Raw genomic sequence first — 15727 nt, forward strand, 5'->3', positions numbered from 1 at the left:
ATGCTTTGGGGACCAAAAATACGAAACCATGCATCCTTGTCTCGGGGTACGAAAGAACCGAACATGACTTAGAGTGATATACATACACTCACTTATCCTATCAATGTTACAAAATTATAAATGTTCCGAGCAACACGAGGCATGCCTAAGAAGTATTTTCCGCCGATGGTTTCTTGCCGATGACAACACATAGTGACCCAGTCCAAACTGAAGCAGCCATGAAAAATTATCCGCTTTCTTTAGGCCTTTAGAAACCGAGTAACAAGGCTTTAACTGGACCCTAAGAACATCTGAAAAAACCAGAGATGGGCCTTTAGCTTCTGCGGCAGAAGCAAACCAGCTTGGGCTTGTAAAACCCAACCGTGGGCCTTCAACTGAGTCACAAAACCAAGGCCCAAATTAATCAGCAACGCCGTGACCTTCATACCAGTTGCATTTTATAAACCTAAAACTGGACCACTTGAGCCTGCATAATAGACCCGACTTGGGCCTTCAGCAGAGAACCGAGGTCATGGCTGTGTATACCAGCTCCAGCCTTTGTCCACGCCAGCATAGATAACACAAAAACAGCCTTCCAATACACCATAAAGCCCGGGCCTAGACAACTTCGAAAAAGCTCAGCCTTCATATCCTCAATAGTAGCCCACATATCCCTTTTAGTGGACTTCAGAGAAAGCAAAACAGAGATGTTTCAATGCCCAGTTTGCATCCAAACGACCCATATGTGGGCCTTTAAAACCAACATTTTCCAGATATCACATCCACCAAACTGGTAGGCCTGCAACATCATCTTACTAGCTGAGCCCAGCACGCTGCAAGGGCCCAAACTCATCAGCACTATACCCTTGTGGTGGGTCTTCATAATCCTAGACATAACCATTTCAAAGCCACGCAATTTAAACCCGGGTTGGGCTGTAGCCTAAATATATCGGACACCAAAAGTACCCACTGGAATTCAACTTGTTTAACTGATGTAGCCAGCTCCAGTGTTTGTGTAGCAGCGAAAAGGACCTATTCCCGGACTCGAGTAACAGCAGGTGAACCAAGGACACATACAAAAATTATATGTCAGCTGCTTTAAAAACATAATGTATATTGCTGATCTGTCACAAATTTTGTATCGCTACACACTGCTCATTGTAGGATCTTAGCAGTCTTAGACTTCAGTACGAACAACGAACCAAGATCTAGTAACATCACTTCTACTTTGCAGATCATCAGAAAGCACCATAACAAAATACTTAGCCATTTTCTCTCAAACGAAATTCTTGATCACATCTTCTCGGTGAATATTCGCTTTCTAAAGTACAATCTTCGTATCATTTTATGGTCTTCTACAACTGACCTCCCAAAGCACTCGTTGTCATTTTACAACCAACAGTAGAATGTGCCATTTTTCTGAAATGTTCCTGTTCAAAGTGAAAAAAGTAAAATACCATTAAGCCATTTGCTTTTACTGTTATCCTAAACAAATAATCCGGCTGACTTACACATGTGTAAATGATAAAAACTGCTCACCTACACGTGTGTAAAAAACCTACTTACACATGTGTAAATTGCATAATCACACCTATTTAATCATACGTCTTTGTAATTCTCAGATATCTTCTTTGTTTTGTAATTCTCAGAATCGGGATGACTTACACATATGTAAATGAGCAAAACTGCTCACTTACAATGTGTAAACAACCTGCTTACACATGTGTAAATTACATAATTACACCTATTTAATCATACTAATTTGTTCTCATGTCGTTGTTACAATGTGCACATCTTATTTACACATGTGTAAATTGCTTATTACACAAATGCATTAGTGACTAAGCTGATTTACACATGTGTAGAGATCTTTAAGCTTAAGTATGATGATGTACACATGTGTAAACTCCATAATTATACCTATTTAATCATACTTATTTGCTCTAATACTGTTGTTTCAATCTGCACATCTTATTTACACATGTGTAAATTGCTTAAATACACAAATGCAATAGTAACTAAGCTTATTTACACATGTGTATAGATATTTTAAGCTGAAGTATGATGATGTACATATGTGTAAACTGCATAATTACACCTATTTAATCATACTTATTTGTTCTATTACCGTTGTGTCAATGTGCACATCTTATTTACACATGTGTAATAGTTACTAAGCTGATAGATTTTTTAAGCTTAATTATGATGATGTACACATGTGTAAACCTACATATATATGATTACTTTTTAAAAACTTAATTTATAATACGTACCTTCACGTGTAGTGCTTTCTTGAAGTTTCGTTGACCTTACTTCTCTCACCATGTTAATCTACATATGCAGAAATTATACCCAAACGATTCACATATCTGTTACAGTCGTAAAGATTGATCAAACCCAATGATTAGAGAGAAAGTTATGACTAAACACACAATGTGAAAAACACTCAGTTTTACAACTTGAATATATTGATCATTCAATGGTCCAAACTTAAGTCTACCAAACTGAAGAACAACAACATAACATCATAGAAATAATATAAAAGATATCTGAGAATTACAAAACAATGACAAAATTCATGCCATCGATTTGCTAAAAAAAGCTAATATCCACTTAACAAAGTTCATAGAAAATAAAACTTTACTAAAAAAATAAATCAAATTTCTACCTATAATTTGCTTAAAACCATATCTCAAATCAATACAATTTGGAGATCCATAACCAGATTATAAATAAATCAAAACTCTTGCCATTGATTTACTTAAGAATAATTAATCACCAACATAGCACATTTCAGAGCAAACAGAGCCCTATTAAAAAAATCAAAACTTTAGCCATCGATTTGCATAAAATTAAACATCAATTTCTGTTATAGCTACAAACAATAGTAATCCAATCACATTAAAGCACCAACTAGCCTCACATGAACGTATAATTATGATAATTTCAAGCTATAGTCTACCAAAAAAACACAACAGAGCTAAAATTGCATTTACATTTATATAGTTTATAAAAAAAATAAGACCTTATCAAACATAAATAAAAAATTCAGCCAATAAATTGCTTAAAAACATGATAATCTAACATCAAATCCACACAGATTCGAGAACCAAATCCGACATATTCGATCACTTACAACATGACGACGTTGCTGATAAGAAATAGAACTAGCCATAACTGACGGAAGAACAATCTCGTGAACGTTACTGTGTCTCGAAACCCTACGTAGGAATGGTTTAGTCTCGAAATTTCTACCTTCTTCAATTGATGAATGATGCAAATCATTGATAGTTTGGTAAGACAATCCATCGAGTTCATTAACACTGATGATGCAGAAGGTGGCATGATTGGAGATGACGATGATGATGTTCGATTAGGGATGAAGGTGTTGGTGATTGAGATAGGTGTTCAAGACTGGAAGATTGGAAGGGTTTTGACAATAAAGCCCCTTTAGCCTTTTAATTTAAGTTTTCTTCTCATTTAAACCCTTTCTAATCTTAGCCCTTAATTTATGATGATCTATGGATGAAAATTGTTCCTAGTGTTCTCACAAAAATCTTTGTTCTCAAGATAACCCTCCCTTATATATATATATATTTACTTATTTAAATAAACAATTAAAATTACTAATCTACCCTCATGTGTAAGTCAGATAACTAGACTTAATTTAAAATTTTAACCTGTTAGGGCTAAAGGACGAATGGTGTAATGGGTTTGACAAATAAAGAATTGTGACTGTAATTATTAAAGTTAAAAGATATCTGTTGCAATCCGGTACAAACATAAAAGACGAAAAGTGTAATTTACCCTGATAATAAATAAATAAAATGTAACACGTTTATGAGCTTGGCTATAGGAAGGAAAAGGAAAATCTTTCTTTCTATAAGCAAGGAAATGTATACATATCCATCTAATATGACTATGAAAATCTGAATCTACCAAGTAACTAATAAAACCCAATTTTTCTATTAGACCTTCTATACAAGACTATAACTATCTAAAGACTAGATCATCTATACATTTAACATAAGTTACCCGAAACTTGCCCAAATCCCTAGCTAGATGGTCGAAAACATAACATTATAGCCCCGTCCCATTAGCTTGGTATATACCAGATATATACTGACCAACTAATAACAACCTAACATAAAATCATACACTATTCTAGCAAAAGTTTATATGATTTTAATTAAAACACAATATTGTCTACCTTATTAATTAGATATTTCTTAAGCAAACTCTATATCCTCTCAGATAGAGGTAGTTGTGTTTTTTTTAACTATCTAAAGACTAGATCATCTATCCTAATCTTTGTTGCCAACCTCCGATGCCAACATTATGACTTAAAAGAACGTGCTTACCTATAAATTATATAAAATGAAGTATGACCTGTGTTGTTTCCACAACTTTTTAAAAAGGTTTATTCTCAAGCATTCATTATCTAAAACACAATCTGTGCGTTATTGAACCAAAGAACACCATCAAAATTTCAAAACCATTTAATCTTGTATGCATCCACCAATATACATCACTAGTTACAAGCCACATGCACAAACCCCATCATCAGTAGTAAAAAAAAAAAAAATCAGTCACAAGCCACATTGACAAACCCCTTGATCCTGTAAAAATCTGGCTATTACATATAAGGGGTAAAGTTCTTATACAAATAATCTTAACATACTAAACATACAAATTGAAAGAAAACTCAAAAAGACAAGGTGACATTTTTGTAATTATCAATAACTATCAAAGTTACTCTATAAATATACCTAAAAAACCTAACCCCCCACCCCCCAACCCCAAAAACCTAAAAAAAACCTAAACCCCCCCCCCCCCCCCAAGCTAAAATGTTAAAAACTAAATCCCCAAAAAACCTAAAAAATCTAAAAAAAATAAAAAAAACACACAAATTATTTTATTTTATTTTTTTTAACATTTTTTATTAAAAAATCGCTACTTTTAGTAGCAGCAAAAAAAAAAAATTAACAAAATGTAGCGATTTTTTAATAAAAAATGTCAAAAAAAAATTGTGTTTTTTAGGTATTTTTGGTTGAGTTCACATTTGTATAGTAACTTTGATCAGGGGCGAAGGTTTGTTGGTGCCCGGGGGTGCACCCGCCCACCCCAATATTTTGGTTGGAAGTGTATAGGTTCCGGTTTTTTGTCCGGAAATTTTAAAAATTATATAGGATCGCCTCCCCCCAATTATTTTTCCTAAATATTTATCCAGTATATAAATTAAAGTAAAGTTTGTTACCACTTTGTATATAAGTGATAGGTAGTTCTGTAAATATATTTTAACTCCTATTTATTTAACCCTAGGTTACCCACCACACAATAAACTTAATCATAAATTTTTATGTCTAAAAACGGGTCCTTTGAATGAATGAAATTTTTTAGTTTTATTTGGAACTATTATTATTTGACTTGACCCGAATCGATAGCCGACCCGACCCGAAACATAACGATAGGAAAAAAATTTTGGGTCCCATCACTTTACGCCCCCTCAAAACTTTTGGTCAAGCTCCGCCACTGACTTTGATAGTTGGTGGTAATTACAAAAATGCCACCTTGTCTTTTTGAGTTTTCCTTTAATTTGTATGTTTAGTATGTTAAGATTATTTGTATTTGATCTTTTGCCTACATATAAGTAACTGTGACAAAGATGGCCAAATAATATATGTAACATTAATATATAAAATTATAAATATAAATCCTTGTTTGTAAAACCACAAGAACCATAGAATCCTTGGTCTACCTATAAGTAGCCAAATTGTTTCACACATGACACAACTACCACCCGAGTAAACTCGAATCTTTAACACGGGTCAGGATAGCATTTTTGGTGTATGCATCATCTTCAAAATAAATTACACCATGCTTAAACACACCTAAAATCTACTTGCATATATCAAACTCGAAAGGATCTTATAAGAGGCATCTCAACTGAAAATCAGAGATCCTCGCTGCAAAAACTCGATGGCACAACCGCAATTTCCAAACGACCCGTCCATTCTTCACCTGGTTTCAAAGTAATCGGTTTCTCAATCGCTGCGCCATCGACACATAGCATTTGTTTGTACTCATCATCTCCAAAATCAGCCATGGCTTTTGACTTCTTTTCCCATGGGTTCCACACCACTAGATTTGTAGAGATCACAACAGAAAAACGTTATCTTGAAAGTCAAAACTAAAGAAAGGGTGTGATTTGACTTTTGTGGTCAACCGGACAAAGTTTTAACTTCAAATGTGACATAGTTTTTTATAGTTTTTACGGAAGTTTGATCGTTAAATTGAACTCTACGACAAAGATTGTAGAACGAACTATGCTGTACGTTAACCCGTAAAGAGATTCACATTGACTTTGAATTTAAAAAGTAGCCAAGTTGACCTTAAAATGTCAAAGGATGCATCTGTCGCTATGGAAAATCGGTTAAATTATCAAAAAGGACACGATATACGTCCACAACTATAAGTCGAAGATATGTTGTACTGCTTAAAGAAAGAAACTATACATATGTTTGACTTTTTGTGGTCAACTATCAAAGTTTTAACTTCAAAATACTCATTGTTCTTTAGATATTCGAGAAAACTTAAAAAAAAAATATGTTAAATTTTTATAACAACCCCGAATAGAACAATGGGTCCTTAAGTTTGTAATACAATCAATGTTTATTTTGAATATATGAAAATTAACAAGTTGACCGGAATTGTCAAAGGCTGCATGATGGATAATATAATAATTAATGCAAAAATCAGATTATTGCTTACCAACATCGGGTAGCCCTTCCTTTCTCAACACATATGTCCGCTTCCTTTCATGATCAAGTACAGCTATACAATTAGGAGAACTAAGATAAACACGATCAATCTGAAACAAACAAACAATCAGTCCTTTCAAAAACTATTTTTTATAATAAAATTTAATATACAAAGTATTTATGACTACGCCTATAGAAACACAATAAGTAGAAACTAGAAAGATTTACCTCAGATTCAAAAGTAATAGCATCTCCTTGTTCCGTAAACCGTTCTCTTTTGCAAAGGTTGTCAAAGTAGTCCATTGTTTCTAGCCCTTCAACCCTCACTTCACTATGAATTACAATACTATATTTTAGTAATAAAATTATCAAGATTAAATAAATTTTTAAACTAATGAAAAATAGAACACATAGATCCATACCTTATGTCAGAAACAGAGAAATGAGAGTGATAAGCAAACGAGAAACTAAAAGGCTTCCCGTTAACATTCCTAACACGAGATATCAATGTCAAGTTTCCATCCATCCCAAGAGAGACTCTAAGCCGAAACTCGAAGCTGCAGAAAACAAATTTCATTTACGGGTCAAAACTTATTTGTAACGGGTCAAACGGTTTAAAATCCAAGAAAAGTTTACAACCTCCTAAATTGGTATATCCATAACTATATCATTATAATTCTTAGTTTTACGTTTTCGAATGCAAAAAAAAAAAAAAAAAAAAAAAAAAAAAAAAGAAACCCAATAAAGAATACCCATTTGGGTATTAATGTTTTAAGATGATATAAAGCATTTTTGTTACGCTTATTATATACAAGTTCACATTAATTGAAGCTAACGTAGAACCTGTGTGGCCAAAACTTGAGATCTTCATCAGACGGTTTCAGTAGCAAATCGACAAAAGATTTCCCGAGCGAATCATTGGATGGAAGAGGTGGTGGGTCGTCATCGACCGCCCAAATTTTGTTTCTTGCAAACCCATGTTGCTCAAGTGAATCACAGTTACCAAACTACATCGAGATGTATGTACATAAATGCGTAAGTGAGTTATGCTTGTTGATTGCATGCTAATGCATGGGAATCGTAGATATACCTGAGGAAAACATATTGGAATACCTCCTCGCATTGCCTTTGGGGGCTTAAGAATCCCCTAAAATTGTCAAATACCAATATCAAGTGTTATCATTTTATAAAATAATAAAACTGGATCATTATTTTAATAAATACTTTTGTAATCATATTTAATATATTTACTTATATGAAACTAAAAGAATGAACCAGAAACCATATGGGAGTTTCGACACCTCCTACGGCTTTGACCCTTTTGACTAGAGCTTATGAGGCCAGAGCCCGTTTTAACACGTAAGTTCAAGTGTTTACAACCTAGATCATTATTCAAAACGATAATTTTTAATCAAATTTAATAAATTAATTACTTATGAACTTAAGAAATGGCACAAGAGGCAATCTAAGGCAACCAGGCCTATAGTTTATCATTTTATACCGTTATCCAACGCGTATGACCCGCCCATTTGGCATCGCATAGCAATCTAATCTGTTTACGTAACTTTGAATCTAACCACGATGTTACAAATCTAATCGTAAAGGATCAATCGGTTATAGATTCCATCCGATCTTTGAACCCATCAACTATTTGGTAGACAACTGAAAGCTTGAAAATTTATTATCATAAACACAAATTAAGAGAAAAAGGCCACACCTTGCTACTCGTAAACAAAAGTTCTTCGCCTCTTTCATTTCTCCATGAAATCACTTGACCACCATGCAAGCTAACCTGCGAAAATGAGCAGATACAACGACTAATTAAAACAAAAATTCTATAAAATAAATAGACATTCCAGTTTTACCAAACTAACCCTTGCGGAACTTCCTTGCGGATTCCGAAGCACAATTTGCTCGATTCCATTCCAGTCCTTTGTTGTTTCAAGCGCCAACTTGGAATCCCAAACCGCCGCAGAATGCCCCATTTTCTCTCACACAAACCCTATTATATCCCCTAACGCGTTTCTAAAAAACCTTAATCGCACTTTTCGAGTACGCGTAATGCCGAAATCATTCAAGAATCGGTGCCAAAATTTTAAAAACAATATTTTGTGATCTTTAAAATCCAGGACTAGTTAATCTGATATTTGCATAAATAGACCCTCAAAATATTCCATCGCATCAGTTTTCAAGATCGGATGCTTCGGTTCCGTTCATAGCACCTAGTAGAGGATAAGATTGACAAAAGTCAAGAATTTTGATGCATGAATCTTTACCTTATATTCAACCCAAAAGATTCAACCGAATTTTCAAACAAAAGCAATCAACTTTAGTCTAAAACAAGCAAAAACACACGTTGTAACAAAGTTTATCCATCGCTCTCAGAAGACGAGTCCACATTAAGGTTTCAAGACTTATTCCTAAAAAGTTAACTTTTGTTGAATACAAACCAGAAAATGATAGATGCATGATCTCCTACCTAAACTTCAACAATAAACAAATAGTTCAACCAGATTTTTTATACATATACTTCAAAGAATACCCGAGTCGACTTCACAATTTAGAAGGAAACTATACATATTTTTTTTACCATTTTACCCTTTATAATATATATTAACAAATCTCTAGAGGCATGAACTCCTACTTAATGCCCAATACATAAAATCCAACCAAATCTATCATGTGATACGAATCAAATGAAGTATAAAATAGCGAAAACGCAGGAAATAAGATGCAACCCGTTGATAGAAACATATCAACAACTAGTCATTAATCTTTACAAAAATGGGTATCCAAAAAACATCAATATTTAATATGTCTTCCAAATTTAAAATTTAAAATTTAAAATATTAAAAAGATTGTAAATTTATTAAAAAAAAAAAAAAAAAAAAACTTTGAACATAATTTTGCTACCAACACTTCCATGGAAAATTTCCAACAAATAATTCCCAACATTCAATAACCAAACCCAAATCCCCAAATCAAATCAAAATCTCACAGTTCAATTCAAAAACAAAATCTTTAATCACCCATTAATTAGGGTTTCTCATCAGCAAATTGAAAGTTCAAAGTTCCAAACTTTCCCCCAATTCAAGAAATCAAAATCTTTGAAACACATACATCCCACATTACCAAACCCAGTTCCTCAAACACTGGATCAAACTTCTGCAACAACAAGAAACTAAATCTATAATAACAACAGTAAAGAAAGAAATAATGGAATCTAAAAGGGGAGATAAATTAATAAACAACACAATAACAATGACAAACAGGAGGAAAAGATAAACAAGATTCACTCACATTGATTGTTTTCAGATGTGTCAACCGCTTCAAGTTAGAGAATTTAAGAAGCTTGAATAAAGTTTTTATTTTTGTTTTTGCTTTAAAAACTAGACAACAAGAGAATAAAGAAACATGGGGTAAGAGTGAAAACATGTGCCGTTAACAAAAATAATATAAAATATGTAAACGTTAAGCAAAGACTGGGGGAAATAAATCTTGAAATTTCAATTTTTATTCGCTTGGAAAATACGTGAGGGACATGTCAAATTTTGTCAAGTGTACAAACGGTCAAGATTTGAAAAGGTGAAAAGAAATTGAGGAATTCAAGATTTATTTAATTATTTTTAATTTAAATTGTCAAGGGGGGAGGGCAAATGGGCCAAGAAAATTATAATAGATTGCTAGGAAAATTGGTATTGAATAAACCAACCTTTAACGAGTTGGTAAATAATAATCCAGCCTATAGAATTGGTATATAATAATCCTACCTATCAACATGTTGGTACTCAATGAACTTTCGTTAATTTTTTTTAACTGAAGTTAGTTTTTAAGTTTTATTTATTACACAAACAGTCCCTGTAGTTGTAATTTACTAGTTTTAACTATTTTATAAACCTCAAATCGAGGAAAAGGAGGATTTTCGAGTGGTTTTTTTGTTTCATAAAATAGTTAAAACTAGTAAATTACAACTACATGGACTGTTTGTATAATAAATAAAACTTAAAAACTAACTTCAGTTAAAAAAATTTAACGGAAGTTCATTGAGTACCAACATATTGATAGGTAGGATTATTATATACCAATTCTGTAGGTTGGATTATTATTTACCAACTGGTTAAAGGTTGGTTTATTAAATACCAATTTTCCTAGATTGCTAAGATGTTCACTTTGAAACTTATTTTATAGCATGAATACATTTAGACCCCTTTGGTTTTTTCAAGGTCGTTTTTAGGGCGCGATTAAACCTAAAGCATGAATTACTCTGTATTTGCGTTAAGAGCATCCACAATGTATAAACTGTCATCTTAGTATCACAAGTGAAATTTTCTTAAAATGATCTCACTTTTCTTATAATGTACAAATCTCCGCAAACCTCGTTAAAAAATATTATGTATACATATATATATATATATATGTGTGTGAGAGAGAGAGAGAGAGAGAGTGAATGTGAGTGGGGGACCCAACAAAGAAGATCGTTGGAATACACCGTAAACTGAACGGATAAAGAACACCACATTATGAAGGAAAAAAAGGAAAAAAAAGTAAGTGTAATTACAAAAGAAAAAAGTATGTTGTTCATTGATTATTTATAAAAGAAAAAAATATGTTATTCATTGATTATTTAGATAAAGAATTTATTTAATTTTTATATAAGTGTAGCAAAGTAACTAGTATTTACATCAAATGATGATACATATTAAGTAATCCCTCCGTCCCATTAAAAGTGTCATATTTTGAATTTTCAAAGTCTTTGTTTATAAACTTTGACCTTAAATAATTTTGTTTGTGTTAGATAATACTTCATGAAAATTATATGATTTGAGTGTGTTTTACAAGTGTTTTTATCGGGTTAATTTTCATCAAGTTTTATATAACACAAAAAATATATAATTAAAGTCAAAGTTTATAAATAAAGACTTTGAAAATTCAAAATAGGACACTTTTAATGGGACGGAGGGAGTAACTAATTCTTCTTATAGCCTAAGGTTTTTACACATGGCCTTTAAAATAACTTAAAGATGACATTGTTTTTTTAAATGGTTATTAGATTAGACTGCTTATCCACACAAAATAAATTTGGATCTTAGGGGCTGTTTTGGCAATATCTGAATGGTTAAGTGTTGAACCAGTAAGAGATCTGAACCATTAAGTGTTGAACCAGTAAGAGGTCTGTAGCTGTAGTTTTTTAGATATATATTTATATGTTTGCAGAGTAGTTGGAGCTTTTAATAAATAAATAAAATGACCAAAATAGAAATAACTAAAAAAACATAATACTAAACGTGTCAATATATGTTTCTTTTGGTTTGTTTATCATTATTATTTTGGTTTTACACAACTACTAACGATAGAAAGAAGTTTATTATTATTTTGGTCTTAAATAGCTACCAATGATAAAAAAACACAAGTTAAGAGATATACATTTTTTACAGTTTTTAAGTAAAAAAATATCAATATTAACCATTTAAGATGGCTATTTTGGAAAATATTTTAGAACTAATAATAAAGGATTACAGATAATATATTAGAAATACTAAATTAATGATAACTAAAAATTTGATTTTTCGTTATCTTTAGAAAAAAATTTAAAAAGTTAGTGTGTTAAAAAGTTCATTATCTTAAGAGGTTAAAATAGTCATTTTTCCTAAAAGTTTGTAGCTCCTTTTAAACGCTTGTAGTAGGAGCGTTCAATCAAAAACTTCAAGCTTCTTACCTAAAAGTTTCAAACTCCTTCAATCAGACAATGCTTTTTATTGAGTATGAATTTTTTCTTAAAAGCTTAAACTTAGAAGCTTCTAAGAGCTTCATGCCAAACATACCTATAGTCGACATATCTAACGTAGTAACTAGATATAAAATATATCAATGAGATTTTTTGGTGAGGTATATGCTGTAGCTCCTTAAGATTTTTTGAAGGTATAGTTAATCTAATGATAAGTTTCAAAGATAATTATGATTGAAAATTTATGATAAGTTATATGTGGTGAGAATTAAGTGACATGTAGATGCAAAATATGAAAATGAAGGCTGTCGATTAAAGGTGAATGGATTACTTTTGAATAAGAAAAGATTCCAAGTATTCATAATAAGTAAATGCATGTCATTATGTCAAGTCAGTCTCTCGTGCTAGTGAAATGATCTTAACTCAATATTATCTTTGATGTAATACAAAATTAGAAATATTGGATTTTAATAATTTTAACTATTTACTGTTGGCCGACAACAGTCACAACTTTAAAAATAATTACTGGCAGTCCCAACTATTAACATATTGGCCTCCAATGGACCTTAACTAATAGAACCCTAATGTCGTTAGTCTCTGGTTGCCTGAAAAAACGTATTTAGCCAGAACAAGATTCCTAAAGGTCCTATCTAATGTTACAAAGTGGTTTGGGACGAAAATATTGAGTTTTCTTCCTAAAAAGTTGAGTTTTCCGGGCAAAAATAAGTTTTCCGGCGAAAAAGAAGTTTTCCGGCGACCTCAATAATTGGGGCTTTTACTAAAAAAAAGTTCCTAAAGGTCCATAATAAGGTTACAAAGAGGTTTGGGACGAAAAAGTTGAGTTTTCTGACCAAAAAGAAGTTTTCCGGCCAAAAACGTTTTTTCGGCGACTGGAGACTAACGACGTTAGTGTTAGTTGTCTATTGGAGGCGAATATGTATATAATTGGGACTGACAGTGGTTATTTTTTTAAGTTGGGACTGTTGACGGCCATCAACAAATAGTTGGGATTATTAAAATCAAATATTCCTACAAACTAACATATGTGTCACTGATAACGCCCAATGGTTCTTTTTTGCTAATATAGTTGGATCATGTATCATCACACGCTTATATGATATTTAATATAGTGGATCATGTATCATCGCGCGCTTATATGATATTTAGGTAATGCGTAGTGGGGCGTTTTGGTCCCTCATAGCGCCGGTATGGCGCCGTCTACACCACCACCATGGGCGCTATGCCCAAAAAATTTTTTGAAGCGCGATGTTCATCGCGGCGTGATGAGGAGATGAATTTGATTTTTTGACCGTTACAAACGGTCACTTTAATAAAAAAAAATCAATTTATTTTTCAAACTTTTCTTTAAATCATTCTTCTCCCCTATTTTTTTACCACACACACTCAAACATTCTCATCTCTTCCATATTTTTTTAAAATTCTTGATATTTTATACAATGCATCCATTCAACCGTGGCTTCATTCCTCCCCGATCTAGTGCGGACCCAAACCAAAGTGGTAATCCTACTCGCCCCGTGGCGCCGGTTCCCACTAGACCCAACCCTTTCGGCTCTGGTTTTCTCGATTACAATCAACAAAGTCCCGGGTTTATGAATCTTTTGAACCAACCGCTATCATGGGACCCTAATCTCTACGGGTGGAACCCAAATCAAAACACGGATGGGATGGGGTCGTCTCAAGCGTTTGGGTCGGCTCAAGCTTTCGGCTCCCCACTACACGAACCCGATGTTGTTCCGGAGACGCAACCCGAGGTACCGGATACGCAACCGGAGACGCAAAAAGGAAAAGGAAAAGCAAAACGGGCACATAAAAAGAAAGTGGAAACCAACACCCGAGCAAAAAAAAATGTGATAACGTGGGAGCCCGAAGAGGAGTATGCGTTAACCCGCGCTTTCATCGATGTTTCGGAGGACCCGGTCATATGTATGTTTTTTTTTTCTGTTTTTAAATTTATTTTCTGTTTTTTTTATTTTCTGTTTTGTTTTTTTTTCTGTTTTATATTTATTTTCTGTTTTTTATTTATTTTCTGTTTTTTTTATTTTCTGTTTTTTATTAATTTTCTGTTTTTTATTATTTTATGTTTTTTATTATTTTCAGTTTTTTTTTTAAATTTTGCACTAACATTTTATTTTGTTTTTTTTTTGTAGCAAACAATCAAAGTAAAACCGTATTTTGGAACCGAATACGAGAACTCTTTTTCGAGCTCATGGGTAGAGGAGAGGAATACCGCCTACCGGACTCTATATCGGGGAAGTGGACCGATATAAACAGGAAATGCACAAACTTTCAAACCGTGTACCAATGCTTGTATTCCGGATGGAAAAGTGGAAGTAGCGATGAAGACATTACGCAAGAGGCATTGGTCGAGTATACGGAGGCTAAAGGCCATTTCCTGTACATGAAGTGTTGGCAAATCCTTCGCCATAGCCCCAAATGGGCCATCGTATCTACTCCAAGTGGTCGTTCGGGAAATACACGGCCATCAAAGAGGTCCAAAACAAACGAGTCGGGTGAACCCGAAACGCCAACCTCCGACGCTCGAAACACCACCGACTTGAACGAGGATATTCCGGATGCCGAGCCGGTGGAGGAGCTACCAAGACCGCCCGGAAGAAAAAGTCGGGCGAAAAAACCCGAGTCGTCGTCGATGTCTATGGGAACGGATATGAGTAACGCATTTTCGGAGATAAACAATCGACTTCAAGACATACACGAACTCGGTAATAAACGTTTGGAGGAGAACCGCGAAGTTACGGAGATTATGCGGGATCGACAATGGGCTCATGACTTTGAGTTCTACTCCAAACCGCATGACCACTTAACGGGAAAAGCTTTGGAAATGGCGTTGGCACAAAAGGAGCGGATTGAAAAAAAATATAATCTTTGATTGTGTAATTTTTTTTATGCTAGTTTAATGTTTTTTTTTCTAGTTTAATGTTTTTTAATTTTATTGTACTTTTTTTTATTTAATGAAATGAATTTTATTTTTAAAAAAGTTACAAATGAATTAAAAAATAAGTAATGATTACACAGGGGCTTTATGACTACGGCCTCAAATTGCATAACGTCCCATAAAGCCCCGAAGTGACGTGGCATGCCACATGTTGCATAACGCCCCTAAAAGGGCTTTATGACTACACATGCCTCATAGGAATTTGGTATGCAACATAGGGTCTAGTTTGTATTTCAGATCATTAATGAGGGCCTAATTTGTTTTTGAGCAACAAGGTTTGCTTGTTAT

The 15727-nt window shown here is 33.4% G+C and overlaps 2 protein-coding genes across 2 annotated transcripts; one reads left to right on the forward strand and one right to left on the reverse strand.

The window, feature by feature from the left end:
- Window positions 1-5645: 5645 nt before the first annotated feature.
- On the reverse strand, window positions 5646-10193 carry LOC110911000 (putative glucose-6-phosphate 1-epimerase). The gene is made up of 9 exons (XM_022155568.2): window positions 10041-10193; window positions 8615-8962; window positions 8458-8532; window positions 7831-7887; window positions 7584-7747; window positions 7163-7297; window positions 6969-7071; window positions 6751-6850; window positions 5646-6120 (listed from the first exon to the last, which is right to left on the reverse strand). Exons 2-9 carry the CDS (start codon window positions 8723-8725, stop codon window positions 5933-5935), a joined length of 933 nt encoding a protein of 310 aa, XP_022011260.1. The 5' UTR covers window positions 8726-8962; window positions 10041-10193; the 3' UTR covers window positions 5646-5932.
- A 3729-nt stretch (window positions 10194-13922) lies between these two features.
- Window positions 13923-15373, forward strand: LOC110913418. Its single transcript, XM_022158249.1, has 2 exons — window positions 13923-14409; window positions 14634-15373. The coding sequence occupies exons 1-2, from the start codon at window positions 13923-13925 to the stop codon at window positions 15371-15373; spliced, it is 1227 nt and encodes a 408-aa protein (XP_022013941.1).
- Window positions 15374-15727: the final 354 nt, after the last annotated feature.

The sequence above is a fragment of the Helianthus annuus genome, chromosome 6, assembly GCF_002127325.2.
Source record: "Helianthus annuus cultivar XRQ/B chromosome 6, HanXRQr2.0-SUNRISE, whole genome shotgun sequence".
NCBI classification, from domain to species: domain Eukaryota; kingdom Viridiplantae; phylum Streptophyta; class Magnoliopsida; order Asterales; family Asteraceae; genus Helianthus; species Helianthus annuus.

Bases quoted from the DNA above. Each gene is read 5' to 3' on its own strand.
- LOC110913418 (XM_022158249.1), top strand. From the start codon at position 13,923: ATGCATCCATTCAACCGTGGCTTCATTCCTCCCCGATCTAGTGCGGAC. The intron at 14,410-14,633 runs GTATGTTTTTTT...TTTTTTTTGTAG, and splicing joins TTCGGAGGACCCGGTCATAT to CAAACAATCAAAGTAAAACC.
- LOC110911000 (XM_022155568.2), bottom strand. From the start codon at position 8,725: ATGGGGCATTCTGCGGCGGTTTGGGATTCCAAGTTGGCGCTTGAAACA. The intron at 7,748-7,830 runs GTATATCTACGA...ATCTCGATGTAG, and splicing joins TTCCAATATGTTTTCCTCAG to TTTGGTAACTGTGATTCACT. The intron at 7,072-7,162 runs GTATGGATCTAT...TGTAATTCATAG, and splicing joins TTCTCTGTTTCTGACATAAG to TGAAGTGAGGGTTGAAGGGC.